Genomic DNA, 20,680 nt, shown 5'->3' on the forward strand with positions numbered 1-20,680 from the left:
GTTTTGTGATAAGGTGGCAGGGTGTTTCCTCTGGTAATAGGAATATTCAGTATTCAGTAGAAATCAGGCAAATCTGATTTCATTCATCTAGTGAGCCCTCTCATCCATACTAAAGCTCAGCCAAAAAAGGCATGCCTTCTGCGATAAAAGCTAGAACCCCCGATTTCCAAACATGGAATAATCACGGAAAGAGAACTGAATTGTGTGAAATGCAGCCAACCCTGAATAAGCAGAAAATCTATGGGGATTTCCTCCTCTTTCAGATTTTAAAGAATCAGGTTATTGTTTTTGTCAAGACTGGAACGTCTGAGGCCTCGTATCCAGACTTTTTGGTTTGGATCTGCGTTACAGTATGGTCCTCTATTGCACAGGAAAGAGCAGGAAGCTGCTCATGATGCTGAGATTCCCTACATTATCACAGAGCTTGAAGCCCATCAGCAAACACACCTCATGTGCTTTTTGCATATGAACCTTTTCTGTAACTTTACCAACTGACACAAATTCAATAAAGGGGTTAAAAAAAAAGCATTTTTCATTTCTTTATGATAATACGTCCACTAAGCCCGGCATACAAAACAGGATGGAAAGCTGACTCTCTCTCTACTGAGACCAAATGCATGTTCTTGGAATTTGAGCAGATGATATGGCTGAGAAAGACTCCTGCTACAGGTGTGGGTAAGGGTGTATATTATAGTGATATGTTTAAGTGACCCACTACATTCACTGTTCTTTGCTTCCAAATTTTGTGAAGTCTCAACAATTTTATTGTTAGAGGTGTGTTACGCAGGTGTGTCCACCAGTGGGGAGTGGCAGACATCTCCTTACCTTCCCTTGAAAAAGGCCACATAGAAGATTGGTGCATATGCGTTCATGAACTTCAGGAGAAAAGCCTTCAGGATCAGACGCTCCTCAAAATCTGACTCCGTTTTGGGGATCTCTGCAGGAACACGCCACGCCAAAAGTGGCATATCAGTTTAACAGTAATCAAGTGCAATGACCTTTGACCTTTAACTGGAATCTCATCGACCTCTGTCACTTCTGGCCTTCAGTGTCATGGTCTATCCACCCAGGTGTCTGGCCTGCTCTGTGCACATCACAGAAAATTCACACCGAGATTCTCTAAATCTTGTTGTCCTCAGCTCTACCTCTTAACTTTCCCTGACCTTTGCCCCTGCCCCTCACCTCCAGGCCCCCCCCCTTCCAGCTGTGCCCTCCTTGGAGTAATCCCCTTCTGCACACCCCTGTGGAACACCTGGCTCAGAGCCGTGATTAATGCCCACCCCCACACGCTGTAAGCCCTGGCCGGATTACTGTGACCTGCACTTTTCATGGCAGCCTCTGTCAGACGTAGCAGATTAGTCCTCTGCTCAATGAGGAAAGCAATACAAACAATAAACTACAATACTGTACACACACAGCCACACAGCAAATCCACAGCAACGGATGTGCAGGACAATTAGGTGCCTGTGGAATACGGCCTCAGCACTCTAGAGTCACTACACTGCTCCTAATATGAAAAAAAACTGCAAAATAAATATTTTCTACCACACTTCCCAAGAGGCTTCAATTTATTAAAGTCTGTTTTGATAAGATACCACTCCAAGCCAGTTGAGACCTAGCATTTTCAGTCTCCCAGGAAGAAGCAGAAATGAGTTCTCATCACTGATACTCCGCAGAAGATTGCATTTGGAAGGAGGGGGGTAGCTATGAGTGCTGTGGCTTTCTCAGCGGGTGATGGTCACAAGTTGCACTACTGAGCATTTTAGCTGGTTCTCCGAGATGCTAAACCCCGGGAAAGGTTTTGGGCAGAGCTTCATTACATTACACTACATTATTATCTTTTAGCTGAGGCAATTCTGGGATAAGTACCTTGCCCAAGGGTAGTGCCCCAGTGGGGAATCAAACCAGCAACCTTTTGGTGCAGCAACCTGCTTCCCACCATGCTACACTGCCACCCCTTGGAACATCCACACACATTATTATTATTTAGTTCTATTATTGTTATTTCCAAAACTACAGTCATCACTTCGTTTGGACTTCATGAAGAGAGAGTAAAGCACTGATCATCTCTCCTTCAAGAGTGTTAAGCCTGGCTCTGGCGGATGGGTAGCAACAGGACAGAGCGATGGGTTGGTCAGTGGGGCTCGGAGCGGTCATCTCACCGAGCTCGGTCAGCCACACCGCCACGTTGCCGTAGATCTCGTCCAGGATCAGGATGACCACCAGGTTGATGATGACGGCGGTCGCAGTGACGGTCACGCGCACGTTGTGCTTGAGCTCTGGGTCGGGACTCATGGCCAGCAGGGCTGAGGTGGTGATCCGGTAGATGATGACGCCAAACACAGCTGAGAACGTCAGGCCAAACTGAGAAGGAGAGAAGGGAACTGAGTTTTAGCTGAACTGAGCTTTAGCTGAACTGAACTGAGGTTGAACTGAACTCAGCAGAGGTTAACCACACTGAAATGAGAGGAAGACAGAGAAGGAGATGGAGAAAGAGAGAGAGAGAAGTAGAGAGGTAGATAGGAGAGCAGAAGAGGGGAGGATTGATATACTGCTCAGAAACAGGATAAAACGGGCAGAAGCACAATACGCCAAGCGTGTGACCTACCATGAATAAGATGGAGGAGATGTTGATTATGTATCCAGGCATCCGGTCTTTCCATGTCAGCTTCTCATTTCCTGGCTGTGTTTATGGGATAAAAATGCACTTTCATTAATACTCAGACACATCAACACAAATACCAGCAAGCAGATATGGGGCAAGTGTGTGACTCTATTTATACCGGATATGAAAGGATGTCTTTTTCCCCCTGAGTCAGACGCTGCTGCTGAACCGTTCTGATATTTAACACAGTTCAGTACTGCCCCTTTCTGTGTCATCACCTGAGGTCACCCAACACCTGCGGCACCTGCATGAATGGGCAAGTTAACCTGGAGGGCCAAACACTGGCTGACAGGTGATGAAATCTGCAGGTTGGCAGCCTGTGTTCTATTTCCTCCTCCAATCAGATCCCTTTTCGTGGCCAGGAGAGTCTTCTACAGCTTCAGAACATTCTAGCACAGAGGCCAAGTCATTCCAATAGTCCCATGGGTGTTCCGTGACACTGCCACACACCTCCCCACAGAGGGGGAGTGCACAGATCTTCCACGTGTCTGGGATCAAAGATGAAGGCATGAGAAATGTGTCACATGTCCACAAAACGCCCCCGAAAAAAGAGGTAGCAGCCAGGCCGTGACGTCAGTCCTGCCCACTCTCACTGCTCCATCTGTCCTGAATCCCACAGCCACCACCTAACCTTCTCTCACTTAGCTGCAGTCTGCGCCTTGAAATATCTGGCCTGTTTTTGATTTTATACTTCATGAACATTCCCAAAGTCATTACTTCACAAATCCACAGATCTAGATAGGCATGACATGATAAAAGCAATAAAAATACAGCAACCATGGCAATGAAAAATAATAAGGATCACTAAAAAAAAAAAAAAAAAAAACACACCAGCAGACTCCCAGCATGCCTCTGCCTCCCACACCCACTAGGTGGCGCTGTAGGCATCCTAACAGCAAGCAGCAGAGGCAGAGAGGTGGAGACTTCTGATTGGGTGGATTGAGCTGTTTGTGCACACTGACTCTTTCATTGGGACAGGAGCTCATACCTTTGGGGGCCTTATGAATCATTAATAACACCTCATCAGCTCCGTCTCTTCGGCTCAACACGACATAACCCTTGTTGACAGTCTGCATAAACATTGTGACTATTTTATATTTAACAACTGACAAGGCAATGAAAAATGTAAAGACAAGCTTTAGGACATTAACAACTTAACATTTAGTCACATGTCTAATGTTATAAGCTGTTTAATATATTTATGCACTGTATCCTCAGGACAATGTTTACAATGCATTATACAATTACGTAAAAGTATTTCAAGAAGTGTTACCTAATATTAACAGCTTTCAATTGTTAATTACATGAATGTTTACAAGCACAAAAACCTTGGATTTAAAAAGCAGTTAAGGATGGCAGTTCTATTAGCAAATGGCTCCCAGAGAAAGCATTTAGCTGTACTGACAAAATATTTACGCTGGCCATTGTAAGGGAGTATCTTAGAGCGTGCGTGGTGCATCCAACTAAGCAGCTTTCCTTGGGCTAGTCTTGTGAATGTTTATTTTCCTCATGCCCCCTCCCCTTTGTACCTTAACTTTGGAATCTCATACTTAATGCACATCACGTTTGCCCCATTGCAATGTACTCTACACTCTTGTGGGAGGGCTGAAGCATGACAATTGCAATCTGCCTTTACACTCCTGCGCAGCCAATGGTTGTGTCTGCAAGCCTCACCGTGCACCACATGGGAGAAAACAGAGAATGGATACATTCCTCTCCGGCACCACTCACAGGTCACTGATGAGTCTCTAGATGGTCCTAAATGAGTGGTAGGATGAGGAGATCCGAGCCTATGTAACACATCCTACCTTTTAAATCTGCGCAGACTTGAACTGTATGGCCCAACCCTGGGATTTCTTGTGGATCTGTTTTAAATAGGTCTGTAACGTTAACATTAACAATTCTCAGGCTATTTCAAACTGTATAAAGGTGCATCTGGTGCCTTGCAAGGCACCACCCCATTCTGTGTGTCTCTGTGGGGTCTCTCTCTTATCAATGGTCCCTATTCTGCCTTCTGTGGTCTAGAAGCAGAAAATGGTCACGAGAGGGAAAAATGCCCAGAGTTTAATTAGGTCATGAAACTTAACTAGCTGCCCAGAGGTATTTACAATATGCAGCTGAATCCAGTTTCCCCTATTTAGAGTAGCAAAATGTAGATGTGAACTGAGGACATGGCACGTATATGACATCACTTTAACCCCACCCTGAGGACACAGTCACAAAACCTGTGACATGGATAAGAATGTCATCACTGTCCTGTTCCCTGTCATTTCTTTTCCATGGGAAATGGCAGAAGAAAGATCTTCAGTAAGTCTAACAAGTTAATTCTAAAATATTTTGAAGGTAACAAGCACCATCTAGTAGCAAGGAGGCCATCATTCACCCACTCTACTCCAACAGCCCTAGGAAAAACAATTAATGAGACTCAGCACAGAAATTACAAGTGGTATATCCACTGATGTTACCAAAGCATTCGAATAAATATATGATTTCATGACAAGCTGAAAACAATTATCTTTTCAAAATAATAATAATAAAACGCCATGTATTCATTCCAAGGATGACTGCCATATGCAACAGAAACCAATTTGACGCAAAGGTGCGTCAGTCTAAACCTATGGACATTGCAAGAGGTGTTTCACAGGGGTTAATACTGGGACCATTGCACTTTTCCATCTTTGTAAATTACTAAGAAAATGATTACACTTGTATTTGACAAGTATTTGGGCAATAAATGGTACGGTCGAAAAATACCTAGGATTTTGAAGTGCTTGAGATCTAACCTATGAGAAAACACATCAACAAACTCATATAAAAGGTAACGGTACAGTTTGAAGACATCTATGAGCAAGAAAGAGCAAGAGTGTTAGAGAGAAAGTACTGAATTCTCAAAGAATAAATGTGGCCCAAAAGAGACCAGTTAAAACATTAACTTTCCAGTATAGACAGTAGTACTGCATTTGTTTCTGTTTTTGGTATAAAAGTCTCCAAGGACTGCATCAAATTAATGTAGCTGTTTGAAAAGAAATACGGCATTTTAAGCTCCCTGTTCTGTGGGAAATTTCCAATTTTCTTTTCCTTTTTTTGAACGGGAATTGAGTCGTGTGTTGCAGGTCTCCATGGCAATACTTCAGAGGTCAGAGTTACTGTCTGTGGTCTGGCCAGGTTCTGCTGAGAAAAGACCCACTTATGAGCTCATGGCCCTTGGGTGTGGCTCCATCTAGTGATCAGTCTTATATAGCAACAGAATCTGGGCCATTACATGATCATGACACAGATTTTGGACTTTTGCCCACATCTCAGTTGCCACATTCAGGTTTAAGTGGCACCGTGCTGTTCAAGATGATGGTACAAACTTTGATTGAATTTCCATGGGTATACCTGGCCAGTTCCGGTAACTGCAGTTCAGCTGGCACTGACTCCAAACCCCCTACCTTACCAGCAGAAGCACAGCAGACTGCCAACCTAGCGGGCAGATATATGACTCCCATAGTCTGAGGGACAGTGGACACACATTCTGCCACAATAGGGTTACTGATTACAGAGAGAAAGGAGAAACTGCACGAAAAAATTCTAATTTAAATTTGCTTTAACAGTCATGGTAATCATAACTGCCCTGAGACTCATAGGGGTTTTCTCTGCACTGTGATCTCCCGAGAATACGCGGTTATTCTTTAACATCATCCCAGCACATACTGCATGACACATCCCAGCATGCACTGCACTACAAATCCCAGCACACAGAGGACCACAAATCCCTGTACACACTGTACTACAACTCTTTGCATGTGCTGGACTACAAATCCCTGTGAGCACTACACTACAAGTCCCTTCTCACACTGCATTACACACCCTAGCCTTTGATCCTATCATGCACTGCACTACGCATTTAATATGGTAAATACAGCACTTAATAATATATCCCTTTGCTGAGTTGTTGGCAGAAAAATTGAAAACATGAAACATCCCATGGGTTACAAATAACCACAAAAGCAAAAAAAAAAAAACCATGAAATCTGAAGCAGAGAATTTTTCAAATATATATATTTTTTTTACCATAGGCACATCTCTCTGACTGCAGCCATCTGAGAGGTGTCTGCATCACAGAAAGGGCATGTCTGCACAAAATGGATTCAGTTCCCTTAATGACGGTGTGCAATCCCCAGATGTCAAATGACCAGTGGGTTTACACCTCTGCAGGTAAACTGATCTAATGAAATTACCCTCATGTGCAGCTTCACTTCACTAAGAGGATTAGAGCTTTAGAATGGCAGTGCTGCTATTTACACTGCCTCCTCCTGACCCACCTCTCTGACTTCCACGTGGAAAATTGTTACAGACTACAGCATTCTGAAGGATTCTGCACAAAGCTAACAGCACCTGAATTTACAGAGCATGTACCAACTACAGACTAATCAAAAGCTCGCTTGGTCAGCAGCAATCCAAATCTCTTTCGTTCTGTGCAACATAAAATACCTGCGCCTCCAGGGACAAGCAGATCTAAGTTTGACTACAGCAGGAGAGACAAATATACAGTACAGAACTGCACATGAAGACTATTGTGTGATCCCAGAATTCAACATTTCAAAAACATGCTTTGCAATAGCTTTCCAAGGCATTCAAGCAAGTCCAGCCCCACTATCTGAAATCCTGTATGACACCAGGTGCTGGGTCCTAGAGGCAGTTCCCATTCTCTCCCAGCAGAGGGCAGTGCGGGGACCTGTGAATGCATGCAGAGCCACACCCAAACCATAGAGGAAACACCAGAAGGGACCGCCCACTTAGAGGGACGGCCCAATGGGAAGCAGAGTAAGGTGCGGAGGAAATAGGAAAGGACAGGGAGGCATGCAGAGGGCCCAGCGAGGGGGGAAGGGTTACCAGCAGCGCTCCGCTCATGGCAGACAGTAATCTCTGTCTCCATTTCTCCTTCCCCATGTCCACTCTCTCCTCCATGCCCCTGTCAGACTGAAAGACAGAGAACAAGCCCGTCACACACCCGTCACTCTGGGCTGCCACACTCCTGGGTGTGGCCCTGCAGACAGCAAGCTTTTGCAGCCTTGGCTGAGCACAGCCCTCCAATCAGAAGCCCGAAGCCAGAAGATGCTAAATGCTTTTCACTGCCTGTAGAAAGAACTTTTGTGTTACCATGGAGATAAAGCCAACTGAATACATGTAGCTGATTATCCCTCTGTAGGGCGCATAGAGTTTAACTGTCAGCAGCATGAAAAATGAGACTGATCGTTATTTTACACTGCAGCACCAGAGCAGTCAGGTACACAGAAAGAAGGCAGCAGGCATGATGGAATTTTAAGCACACGTAAATGGAACTGAGTCACTCCGAGATGCTTGTGAGCACTTGCAGAAGCTCTCCTTAGTCCTACTCTGTGAGCAGCTTCTTTGTCCTTAGGCTAACAACAACAACCACAAAAACTCCTGCAAGATGACCCGTTGAGACATTGTCCTGGATTCAATGTGTAACAATCAGTTGATTACATGACTAAACTGGGCCAGGGAATACTGAAATACGAGGATGGATTAGGTTAATAATGTGGATTACTGCTATGCTAATTTGGCTAAACTGGCTGTGACAGGAATACTCTCTGTGTTAGTCCTCTGTGCCTGAGTCCCCGCTGAGACGGTGACACAACTGGGTGTGACCGCCTGCCCTGTAACACAAACTGAAAAACATACAAATAGCTGGGAGCTGAAAATGTAACCTTCCAAGCAGGGTGAAAACTCTGAGACACTCCCTCAGAGCCTGAGCTTGAATATGTTCATCTGATTAAAAAAAAAAAACATTACATGTCACACTATATAAACAGCCCTGACTAAGAGCGGTGAGATTCCCACAGAATGAAGTGCCATGGTTCTACAGCCTTCACCTAGGCACTTGTCACCTACACACCAGCTGTCCGCAGAAAACGCACTGCATGATGGGCTGGCATTACCACCGATGTTCTCAAACTGTGGTATCAAGTTCCGGTCGCTGAAGGCATGACCTGCAGGAGTTTCCAAAATAAGTCCCATATGGAAGTGCATTAAACATGAACATGCAAATCAGTTTCTAAGGCCAGAACAGGAGGTGGTTAAGGGTTTAAGTGAAAATCTTTCTTCTACACTCACACCTTCAGCGCACCTGTGCAAGGAGTATGAACGCTAACAGAGTCCACATTGAGATTTGAAAGGGGCCTACTCTCCCCTGTCTGTGCATAAACACCTGAATTCATCCCTGCATCTCACCTCTGATTTGCTCTTCTTTTTTGCTCTCCTCTTCCTCTGTCTCTTCTGAAGGAGGAGGGTTTCATATTTGGGTCGTGGATGCTCCTATGGAAGAAAAACAAGTTTTTCAGTTCCGTAACTAAGTGGGTGGGGCAATGAGATCATCTCCAGATAGGCACACGGAATTGTACTCAAACCAAACAGCAGGGGGCAGATCTACCTACACTTCAGGGGAAGAGCTCAACCAAAATACCGAGAGAGCTACTGTTTAGAAACAAAAACTCCAAACCTTCACTCGCTCCTTGAGGAGAATTGCAATTTAAAAGAGAAAATAAAACATTTACTTTCATGTAAGGTAAGATAATGCAATCATGTAAAACCTAAGTATTAAAAACACTCTATTCAAAGCACTGCAACAATCATATATCTTAATCTGACAGGAATTCAAACTGCAAATCAGGGCCAAACCTCCACATGGCTCAAACACTGTCCTGCTGGGTGAACAGGTAACCAAAACCAAGCCAAACAGCACACTCTGCTCTGACCCTTAGGGAAACATACAACTGAACCACAAAGTGGACACTCAAGAAACTTTTAAGCTGAGACCTCCCATCTTTGCTCCTACCTTTTGCAGATGGTCTGACAAAATGGAACTCAAAAATTAATGGCAACAGAGAAAGCGTCAATTTCCCACCCAGACTTAAGGACAATACACTTTGAGGTTTGAAACTAGGCATTTCAATCAGTCAGTCATCTAGTCATTTAATTCATGTCTTTAAATAACCCCAACTGTAATTCAAACTGTCATGATTACAGGGGCCAGATTTTTGAGTGTAATGCTCTGCAGATTCACTGATCTAAATTATATGGATGGCACGTCTCATTGACGGGCATTCACCTTATCAGCCCATTCGCAAACTTTAAACATCAGTGACCGTGCAGAATCTGCAGCATGACACACTCAAACAATATTTCTACCAATGTGCAGAGATTCCCCTCTGAACATCAGTGATCCGCTCAGGCTGAGAGGTCAGAGGTCAGACTCTCTCACCTCCTCTTCTTCCATCCCGGTGAGGTCCCAGCTGTAGTTCAGGCTGATCTGCCTGCGCTTCCAGTGCTCCAGGAACATGGCAGCTAGAGAGAGAAAGAAAGATGTCCTGTCAGGGGGGGGGGGGTCACATCCCCACCTACCGCGCGCACACACACACACACACACACACACACCCCTATGGATATATGCACACAAGCACATACAATCACGCGCACGTATGCACAAGAATGGACAAAGACGACACTTTCACCAATCCATATGCAGTAAGTAACTTGAGTAGAAGCAGGGATGGAGCTTAATAAAGCAGACTGCTCTGCAGGGGTGCAGTGGAACTGATCATAAACAATTTATGCCCCCGTTCCCTGTGTCTGAGGAGCGACGCTCTCTCCCACGCACAGACGCTCAGTAAGACGAGCTGGAGCATCAGAGCGGGACCGGAGATCGGTTTGACTGGCATCGGTGATGAGTCGGGGTGTAACCCGATGCCCTGCCATTCACAGCTGGGTAACTGCAGTCCCAAAAGGGTGTGGGGGCTTATCTCTGAATGCAAGTCACTGCCCCATGAAGGACTACTGACAGTGCAACACATCGTATCACCTGTAGGAATGGTGTGTCTATGTGTTAATCCGGCGGTTATACACCTCCAGCTACGTAATAAACTGAACTCACTGAATAGAATGAACAAACTAAATGAATGAACTAAATAGCTGTATCTAAGGCAGGCTCGCCGCCAGGAGAAAATACTATGTAGACATCGGGATACAAGGACACAACTGGGGGTGCACTGAGGTCCGTCTGGGGGTGCAGTGCACCCCTAAGCACCCTCATAGTGCCGGGCTTGATCTAAGGCATGTAACAATGGAAGCTGTCAGTCACCCTAGATAGAACCACATCAGTGCCATTTAGAGCTGGCTTTGATGTGCGTGGGTTAACCTGCTACAATGCCCACCCCCTGAGGAGCACATCAAGGAGCACAATGAAGCAAACTCCCGCGCACTACTGTAATAGTGGCCCTATTCAATAATCATCCCTGCCACTTCCAGAGCAAGTGAAAATTCAGCATGCACAGCGGAGATGGTTTGAATGATTTTGAAAACCATATACACACACACACACACACACGCACACACACACACACACACACACACACGCACACACATGCACACACATGCACACATGCAGACCCACACACGCACACCAGGTCAGTGGCACTTACAGGGCAAATTCATTTATTGCAGCTACACAGAGGGTCTGGATCCTCTCTCACATTGAAACACACTGAGCTCAGAGACACACAGAGATGCTCTGAAAGCGAAAAAGCTGATGTGAAGTGAAGCAACCCGGTCACCATACCCCAGAGGGACATGAAGATGGCGAAGAAGACGGTGGCAGGGTTGTCGAAGAGGTGGCTGGCCCGGGCGGTGCCACATGCCGTGCTGAGGTGCCAATAGTCGCACGCTCCGTCACACAGCGGACACATGGTGAAGTTCTGCCGCTCGTCACACATCTCCATGCTGGGGGAGGAAATTAGTTTTACACCGCAAGAACTGCACACCAACACAGCACTGGTGTTGCATTTCTGAAGTTACACTGCATCACATTACACTGTAGCATATTGTCTCTCTCTCTCTCTCGTGGTCAGAGACACAGACACACACACACCTGGGCACGTTGCTGTCCACAGTGGCGCATCCGTAGAAGAAGACAATGACACCCACCACAGAGGCTGGGATGAGCAGCTGAGTATAGACACCCAGCCAGGCAAAGTACAGGCCAATCTTCTCCCCAAAATACTTCCTGGGGGCAAAGATCACACGAATGCATCAGCCAACAAAAGGCAGGTTCAGGTGCCAAAGATGAAACCGATGACCAAATGCATGATGTGGACTGCACTGTCCACAGGGTGGCAGTGTTCAGACATGGTGGACAGAAGGTTCTGGTACCTGATGAGATCGACAGGCTGGTACTTGTAAAAGGCTCCATATCGAGCCCATTCATCATGCAGGAGCTGCAGGCATAACGAGATTGCACTGTAAGCACAATATTTCCAGCAAGTTAAATTATAAAATATTTCCAAAGCGTCTAAAATCTCTAAGCTGAAAGGAACACATTTTACCTTTTCATTCAAAATGTTTCTGTATAAAACTACACAAAACCAATATACAGATATATAACTCATTACCTATTCACGATTTTTCCCCACCAACCACACACAAACACACACTATACCCACCTGTCTGTCATTTTTCTCTGCCTCTGCCTCACCAGTGCTCTTAAAGTCACCCTGTGGGGGAGCGTTACTGTGAATATACTGTCCTAAAGCAAACCAACAATGAAATCAACTGTCCATACTACAAACCACCACAGTTATGACTGTGGGAGGGGGGGCAAAATGAACAAGGGTTTCATTTTCACTGCATTTGGGAAAGGAACAGAAGTCTTCACTCACATCATGTAGAGGGAAGGCAGAGTCATAGACGCCTTTGGCGATCAAAGTGCTTATACCTGAGGAGAAAGCACAGCACTGTCAGCTTTACCGTACCGTAAAATTTCCTAAACACAATTCTGCTTCCTACTGCATTCACTTCAAGAGAAAAATAATCCCCCCCTTCTTTGGTGTGGAGAACACAGAAAACGAGGTTCAATTAAAGCAATTAATTAATAAGTCCTCAAAGGGCCGACATTAACACTTGAGTGATTAGGCCGTGATAATGGAGGCGATTCACATCCTCAGCTGTGGGGAGGTGACTCCCGATGGGTCGTGTGCCAGTTTTATGACAAACCCTGGAACGTGGTGACCCATTTTCCTCCTCGTGGACAGGCCATGCCGCACTCCTGATTGGGAGCCAGGCTGGCCGTGTGCTCACTGTGTTGTTCTCTCCAAAGTGGCATATGGCGGGGACCCGCTCCCTCCCCTGGCGCCCACAGCACCCCCGCTGGGGCGGGGATTCTGGGAAACTCCTCAAGAGGACTGTCCCCACACGGGGGTTGGCTCGTACCCATGGTTTGGCAGGTCCGCGTGCAGGCGGTGCGCCTCAGTATCTCGTACACCTGAGTGAGAGGGAGGGAAAGTCACAGCTTCGGTTCTCAGAAAAAGGAGTCTGGTGAGACTCGTTACCGCAAAGGTGTTTAGGGAGCACGGAGCTGGTTCATTAGAGACTGCAGGTTAACGCAGTTTGTTACAGTTGAGATGCTCCGGGTTAATCCTGATTTATGTACTACCTTTCAAACTAGCAAGTGGACACCAGAGAAACCACACTGCAGACACCCTGACCAGAGTCTCTACATGCAGCTACCAGTCTTTAGCGTTTTTCTGCAAATAGCGGAATTATAAGGACCTAATTTCTTCATAAACTAATAAATTACAGAACATGTGCATTAAATGAACTAATCAGACCACATAATCAATTAGAACATATAAAATTCTTACAGAATATGATCAGAGAGCACTAATGGTTGACTTACTATTCGACTTCGTGTTGTGTTGTCAAAGAACGTGTCCCTGTTTTTGATATTGTACCTGGATGAAATCAGATAAAAAAACAATATTGGAAAATTCTGTCTTGCATCAAATGTTAAAGGTCATCCTTTTCCAGTGGGAGGGAAAGTCATTTTTCTCTCACCAGAACCAGGTGGATAAACAGACCTTCCACTCTGCATTTCAAACACAAGAAGGTAATTTATTATCTTTTAAATGTCTAAAAGGGCCTTGGCATTGTTTTCTGTGAAAATAAAACCCAGAGAAAGACTTTCAAATCAGGCTTACAAAGCAGTGTTTCTCAACCCTCTCCTGGAATACCCCCTGCCCTGCATGTTTTAGATCTCTCCCTGCTCCAACACAGCTGATTAAAATGATCAGTTTGTTATTAAGCAGCTTCAGGAGTTCATAATGAGTTGGTCATTTGAATCAGCTGCGTTGGAGCAGGGAGAGAAAGGGCCAATAATGCGTTTTTAGTGTGGCCAATTGAACACCTGTGTTCACCTGTGTTCCCTGGTGTTCATTAATAAAATCTTAAAATCTTCATTTAGATATAAACTATCCTGCAAAGTCATGGGACATGGGTAGATACGAATATCTAAAGATATTCATTTTGTGTTTTGGTCTGCCTTTGGCTTTAATGATTACTTCAAGGTGTCGTGGAAGACTGGCAGCATTGTCCTACGCGCCTACTTTGAGGCATTAGCAAGCTCCACTAATGAAGAGTCTTGGCTTTGCCCTAATTCTGCGCTCCAATTCATCCCAAAGAAATTCTTCTGGGTCAAGGTTGTGGCTCTGTGCTGGCCACTGCAATATTCTTATATTATTCTCATCAAACCGCACATACCCACATCCATTCTCCTACAATAAGATGGAGCAGCCCAGAATTTCTGTTAGGATAGAGTTGATGACAACAATCAAAAGTAAACAGCTTCTTCCCAGAAGACGGACTTAAGCACACTTTTAGTGACTAAGTACATCACATAGGGCCGTGCTATCACCATGAAACATAAGTCCTTAAACTAGATGAGAGCATATATGTCCCTCCCACACAGAGCACCCCCCACCTCCACCCCCAAAACTCACAGGTGCAGCTTGTCTCGGGAGAAGGAGTGGGACAGGAACTTGGTGCGGCTCTGGTTGTGGAGGTGTGGCACTTTGGGCTGGAAGGGCTGGTTGAGTTTCCGCCATACTGCGCTCATGGTGCCCGAGAACCCCTTCTCCTCCTTCAGCTCGTAACTCTGACGGAAGCCCAACAACCACAACACGAATTTGTGAAAACAACACAATTCACCTGGATTCACCTTTGAAAACAAAAGCAAGGGGCCCACCCTTGGCCTAGTCTCCTTTTGCACAGTTTAACCCGTCTTGGTCTTGACCCCCGTTGCCCTTCTATCCTGCAGCACCTGAACTGGGCAACCTTGCCTAGCTCCAGAGGTCAGAAGTACCTTACCTTCTTTGTGGGCACTTTGATCTTCAGGAACTCGGCTTCTCTGCAGAGGACGGGCCAGGGAGCATGCAGGCGCAGGAAACTCAGTCCGTGGGCCTTGTGCTGGGGGGGACAGGTGGCAAAAATTCAGGATTACATACACACACACACACACACACACACACACTTCTGAGACCAATTTCCTTGGAAATAAGCCCATCTGTTTCTGTTTTATCACACACAAAAGTATCAGAAGGTTGTTCAGTAAACAGTAAATATATGTGAACATGCTCCATGCTGTAGTGGTTAAGGGACTAGGCTTGGAACCAGAAGGTCACGGTTTTGATGCCCAGGTAGGGCATTGCCACTGTACCCTTCATCAATTGCTTCAGTAAATACCCAGCTGTGTAAATGCCCAGCTGTGTAAATTTCCACTAGGCTTCAGTACATACCCAGCTCTAGACATGGATAATGTGTCACAATAAATATCCAGCTATATAAATGGAAAATATGTGCAAAAGTGAGCTATGCAAGTTAACCTGGTCAAGGACATCTCCTAAATAAAAAAAACCTGACCCACTGCAGGAGTGCCTGGAGTTCTACAGGAATCTCTTGAAGTGTCCCATGAGACCAGTTCCCCAAAACTGCAGGCATGACACCTAATTTTATTCCTCTTTACCTCTAGAGACTGTAAAGGTTTTCACTTGCATAAACACTCCATTCTAAACATGTTTTAACTGGGAAGCAATGTTAGGATGATACAAAAGAACAAAGCCATTTACACCAATTGCAGCAATGAGAAAAAAAGCTTTCAAGAGAGTGACACTTTTCCCAGCAGCAACAAGTAATTATTTTTTGTTTTTAACGAAGCTTATGTATCTCATTATCACTAACATTTCTATCGGTATCTGAAACCCATACAATTATTATTTATATATGTATGTTCCTTGTTTTATGAGTGGTGGTGTTATCATAGGATGCAAAACAGGCCAATGATACTTATTGTTGGAAAAACTTGCACACTTTTGACACCTTTCCGATTAGTAAATAGGATTAATTACATGGTGACTGGTTTCATGTGTTAGTGGCTGTGTACTTGCTGAGGAGTGAGAGAGCGCTACACTGCACCTGCAGCTGCTGCCGTCACCTGTGCGCAACACTTGTGTAACAGGACACGCTCGGGACACGGCTATAGCTCCCACGGGTGTGGCCGTAACCCTACGCCCCACGGCAGGTATACTTTCACTTGCACCACAGCGCAAGTGAGCGAAACACCATGATTCCCGCTAATGGTGCGCGCTGAACCTCCATCATTCTTTCCCCTCTTCCTAGTCCTGCACACAACCAGGAGGATAAAAATATCACGCACATCAGAGAAGGTTAATTAGGATAAGAAATTCCAATTAGCATTTTCATCTCAGCAGGGAAGGCAATTAGGTCACTGTCACTTCCTGCCTGGGATGGAGCCGTCGCCACGGAGATCGCAGATGGGTGACATTTCAGGCCCTCGAAAGACCCAAAAGTGGAAGTGTTTCCACGCAGCACAGGAAATTTCACTTTCAACATTTAAATCACTGAGTCACTCCGAGCATTTAAATCACCGACTCACTCCCAGAGTTTAAATCACCGACTCACTCCCAGAGTGTAAATCACTGACTCACTCCGAGCCTTTAAATCACTGACTGGTTAGAAGAGGAGGATGCATAGGGAGGACCCAGCCTGTGTTTAAACTCATATTCACCTGTACTTGGAACACAAGTGCAGAAAAAAAATCATTAGTGGTTTGACCTTCTCACAGTGATTAAAAGGGGAATTTAGCTTGATGTAATTCAGAGCCTTACAATAGGGACAGAGCAAGGCAGGTGACCAACATGTTTGAGTGTTGGCAGATGTCACGCACTGTGGACCGTGCGTTGATGCATAACAGAGAGCCCTGAAGGACGTTTGCAGGTCAATAACCCATTTGTGGGTTATCTCTGGCACAGCTTTCCATAAAACTTCTATTAAATGCCAAGTCTCTAACAAGCGCAGGTCCTTTTTAGCGTCCAGGGATAAAACTGCATTTTAGTAAATATATACCAGTCTCTAACAGTAACCAGACTCTTATAGATGCTGGGGCTAACTTGGGTTCTACACACATAACCGCCGGAGCTGCTGAAATAAGTTTTATGGTAAATGCAACTGGATTTAGTGGGTGATAGAACCGTGCTGCTAAAATCGCTAAGCGAGTCCTTGTGGTATCACATTAAAGATGCTGGTCTGGTACACTTTGCATCATCCTCCTTCTTGGACAATCGCCCCTTTCATGGAGTAGCCCAAAGCTGACCCAATCAGAGCAATGGTAGCAAGGCATGGCTTGTTGGTTGCACTCGCTAGGCTGAGGGCCATGGGAAAGCCCCCGTCAGCAAGTGTGTGATTTGATTAGAGGAGGTTAAAAGGATCAGGAGCAAATAGAAGCTTACAGAAGGAATACACATGGAGGGTTACCACGGGAACAGATCCCCAAGCCCTACTGGAGATTCCGGAAAGCTGGTGGGTCAAAAGCACTTCATGACGGCTCCTTTAGCAGATGCCACTTATCAAGGCCAGTTTCCATTTTTGCACATTACACCCCTGCACAGCTGTGTTGCCAATTAAGTCCAGGCCTATAGCTGGCGAGTGTATAGCCAGTCTTACAGCTAGGATTCACAGATGAGAGATGGAGTAAGATGGACTACACTGGGGTTTTTTTAATGAAAGTTTAAAATAATATCAGTATTTTAATTAGAAATTAATAATAAATTACCAGCCTAAATGTTTCAGGACACCCATCTGTACATTTTTTCCAAGACTCAGATTAAGATCAGGAAAAATTGACCTGTTGCAGGGGGTGAGAAATCAAGTGTCCATTCATCACTCATGTTTAGGGGAAAAGGAAAGTCACATGGCATTCTTCCAAAGCGCTGTGAAACTGGCTCCTAGGTTCCAAGCAGGTCATTAAAGTATAAGGTACAATAACACATTAACATATTAAGGGATCGTTCTTTGACATTATGGTGTAGAAACAGGATTCTGTCACTAGAGCTGCTCTCAGGATTGTGCTGCAACTCTGCCAAGAAGCTGACGCTCCCAAGACCATCAGCAATAATGACTCCAGGCATAGCTCTGAGAGTGAGCAGCTCAGTACAGAGAGCAGCCAAAGCCCCATGAATATCTTGAGGTTCGGTGTTCTGCTTCTGAGGATTGTTGGATCTGAAATCCTCCTTAATTTCTGTTGGACAGTCATGATATTTGTAGGTGTCTAACCAGGCTTACAATCACCATGGCAGCCAAAACATTGCATACATTTACCTCATTTACCCAAAAGTTGACAAGACATATGAATGAGTGCATTATTATATTACAATCATTTGCCAGATGCTCTTATCCAGAGAGACTTCCAGCACAACAGAACATAAGTATATCCATTCAGGTTAAATGAGCAACAGTGTCAGACCAGGGTAACAACACTCCCAGACCAGTGAGTGTGAGCATAACGCTATTCATGCCCTACCACAAGGTAACTTGTGCAATCTGACTAGGCAATGGAAGCCAAGTATACTTCCATACATCAGTCACTAGAACACAGAATCCAAAATGCATGTAATGTAATGTAATGCAATGAATAAGTGCATTCTGTTTTAATTGGTGCTGTATGGTATACTAGACATACAAATGACTGGTAACATTTTGCACCATCTTGCTGAGGTGATGATGGGAGTTGAAGTCTGGATGTAAAGTAAAAGTAGTTTACCATAATTATTTCTGGACTTCATCTCCCATCAGCACCTCATCAAAATGTTACTCAATGTTTGCCGCTTGAAGTTACTCTTCATTTACATGGGTGTGTTTACATGTTACTGAAACGTTATGTCAATTTGAAAGAGTTGCCTCAGTGGAAGGTAAACAAAATTAATCATTAACTTCTAATAATCAATTATTACTAATATCCAGAAGGGTCCTGCTCATAATAATAGACTAGAAAGCCAGAGGCTTGTGGGATCCAGTCCCAAATGTGTCCTCTGTGAGTTCTTTGCCTTCTGTAAGCAGCATGATGCCAAACTGGGACAGTGACTTTAGGGGAACTGGCCATAATCCGAGTGCTCCGACTACAAACTGCCAAATACCTGATGCTTGAAGCAGGGAGTCACCAGCAGAGCAGCGCCCACACACACACACACACACACACACACGCGCATTAATGAGTACACAGGTACATGCATACAACTACAGCGCACTGACTCAAACTACAAAGCACACCAAAATTACAAGTTTGCTCAAAAATATATCACACACAGACGCAGAAACTGTGTGGAGCCCCTGTCCAAATATTGCATAAACGGCACATCCTACGCTAAGGTAGAAAACGATCCAAGCAAACGGAGCATCTGAGCTGGACTTCTGGAGCCGTGTGCGGCGCAGCAGCGGGACGGAGCCGGCGCACACCTCACCTCTCTGTCCCGTTCAATCTCCAGCCCAGCCTCCACCAGGCTAGACTCAAACTCCTCCCTGATCATGATCTTCTCCCCGTCCGCGGGGTCGCACGGCCCCATGTCCACCGCCACCTCCTGCTCCCCCCGCGGCCTCGGTGTGTCCTTCACCATGGGGAGCGGGATGTGGAAGCTGCCGTTGGAGATGATGGAGAGCCTGTGCTGCTGACCGGGGGAGCCGTGCAGGGACGAGCGTCTCCTGTAGTGGTAAACCAGCACATAGTCCACCTTCCGCTTCCCGTCAGCGAAGTACAGACCCCTCATCGTGTCCTGAGCCGTCTCCAGGAAGTTGTTGACAACCTGCGGTAAAACAAACACGCACACAGACACACAAACACAGACTGAATGACGGAACAAAATGGCATCGCTTTTTAAAATCAGTCCCCGATGTGCTCAAAAATGGAGGGCAATGACACCTCAGGTCACCCTCTGTTTGGCTGCTGTCATTACAAATTCAGATTTATCATAATAAACGACCTCACCACACTCAAGGAACATAGAATTAATGTAACAAACCAAAAAAGTTATTTACAAATCAAGTGTATCATGCAAAAGTATAAGTATTAAAAGGTTACACAAACATAGTATAATTTATAAAATAATACAACAGTATCAAAATCTATACAGACAATATGATGATGCTAGTCAAATCACAAACACGGGGCACTCACCGGTAGTTTTTCATTGCTTGACGGCTGTGGCATGGTATTCCTCTTTAAAAGAAACAGAGCAGATCGCAACGATGATTAGAATGACCGCCCTCAGCTGCAGCACTCCTCCTACAGTAACCGTGCACGCTCAGCGCACGCCGATATTCCATTCACCCCGAGGAAGAGGAACAATCCATCTCTCTATCAACACCAGCTTTCTCTACCTCACAATACATGAAATCCATCTGCTCGCCCGTGTTTGGCGCCGCGCTCTGCTGACAGTTGTTGAGGAACAGAGCTCCTTGGCACGAGTGCAACCGCGTATCTCCATAGAAACTTCGCTAGTGATTAGTCCCTGCCTAATTCCAAGAACCGAGCAACACCTGCGAGGTTTGCTCAGGTGTTAAAGGCGGGCTCTCGGCTCACTTCAAAGTAATCCCAGGTTTCCGGCATATTATGACGAATAAAAAACCCTAAATATCAAAACAGACTGACAACACAATTTCCTCTGAGACTGGAAGTTACGTGAGACACGTTTTCAGAGAATCTAAATTATTTTTAGTTTATATGACATTTTCCAATTGTTTTTCGAAAGATATACAACTTTGCAACCCCTTGACCCCGGAGATATATTTGTAGTTGAGCAATCATGTTTCAGTGTATTAACGTAAAGCCTAATT

At 45.2% G+C, this 20,680-nt stretch overlaps 1 protein-coding gene across 1 annotated transcript in view; it reads right to left on the reverse strand.

Moving 5' to 3' along the window:
• Positions 1–20,262, reverse strand: part of LOC118771758 (anoctamin-2-like) — a 30,435-nt gene extending 10,173 nt beyond the window's left edge. The window contains exons 1-16 of the mRNA XM_036519778.1: positions 20,022–20,262; positions 19,312–19,650; positions 14,867–14,965; positions 14,500–14,654; positions 13,401–13,455; positions 12,935–12,986; positions 12,385–12,440; positions 12,169–12,219; positions 11,879–11,943; positions 11,598–11,732; positions 11,289–11,449; positions 9,936–10,018; positions 8,906–8,989; positions 2,609–2,683; positions 2,163–2,364; positions 826–937 (exon numbers count right to left, since the gene is read on the reverse strand). Of these exons, the coding sequence (XP_036375671.1) occupies positions 826–937; positions 2,163–2,364; positions 2,609–2,683; positions 8,906–8,989; positions 9,936–10,018; positions 11,289–11,449; positions 11,598–11,732; positions 11,879–11,943; positions 12,169–12,219; positions 12,385–12,440; positions 12,935–12,986; positions 13,401–13,455; positions 14,500–14,654; positions 14,867–14,965; positions 19,312–19,650; positions 20,022–20,054 (1,757 nt within the window). The 5' untranslated portion in view covers positions 20,055–20,262. The remainder of the gene's footprint in view (positions 1–825; positions 938–2,162; positions 2,365–2,608; positions 2,684–8,905; positions 8,990–9,935; positions 10,019–11,288; positions 11,450–11,597; positions 11,733–11,878; positions 11,944–12,168; positions 12,220–12,384; positions 12,441–12,934; positions 12,987–13,400; positions 13,456–14,499; positions 14,655–14,866; positions 14,966–19,311; positions 19,651–20,021) is intronic.
• Positions 20,263–20,680: the final 418 nt, after the last annotated feature.

This window comes from Megalops cyprinoides, chromosome 25, assembly GCF_013368585.1.
Source record: "Megalops cyprinoides isolate fMegCyp1 chromosome 25, fMegCyp1.pri, whole genome shotgun sequence".
Taxonomy (NCBI): domain Eukaryota; kingdom Metazoa; phylum Chordata; class Actinopteri; order Elopiformes; family Megalopidae; genus Megalops; species Megalops cyprinoides.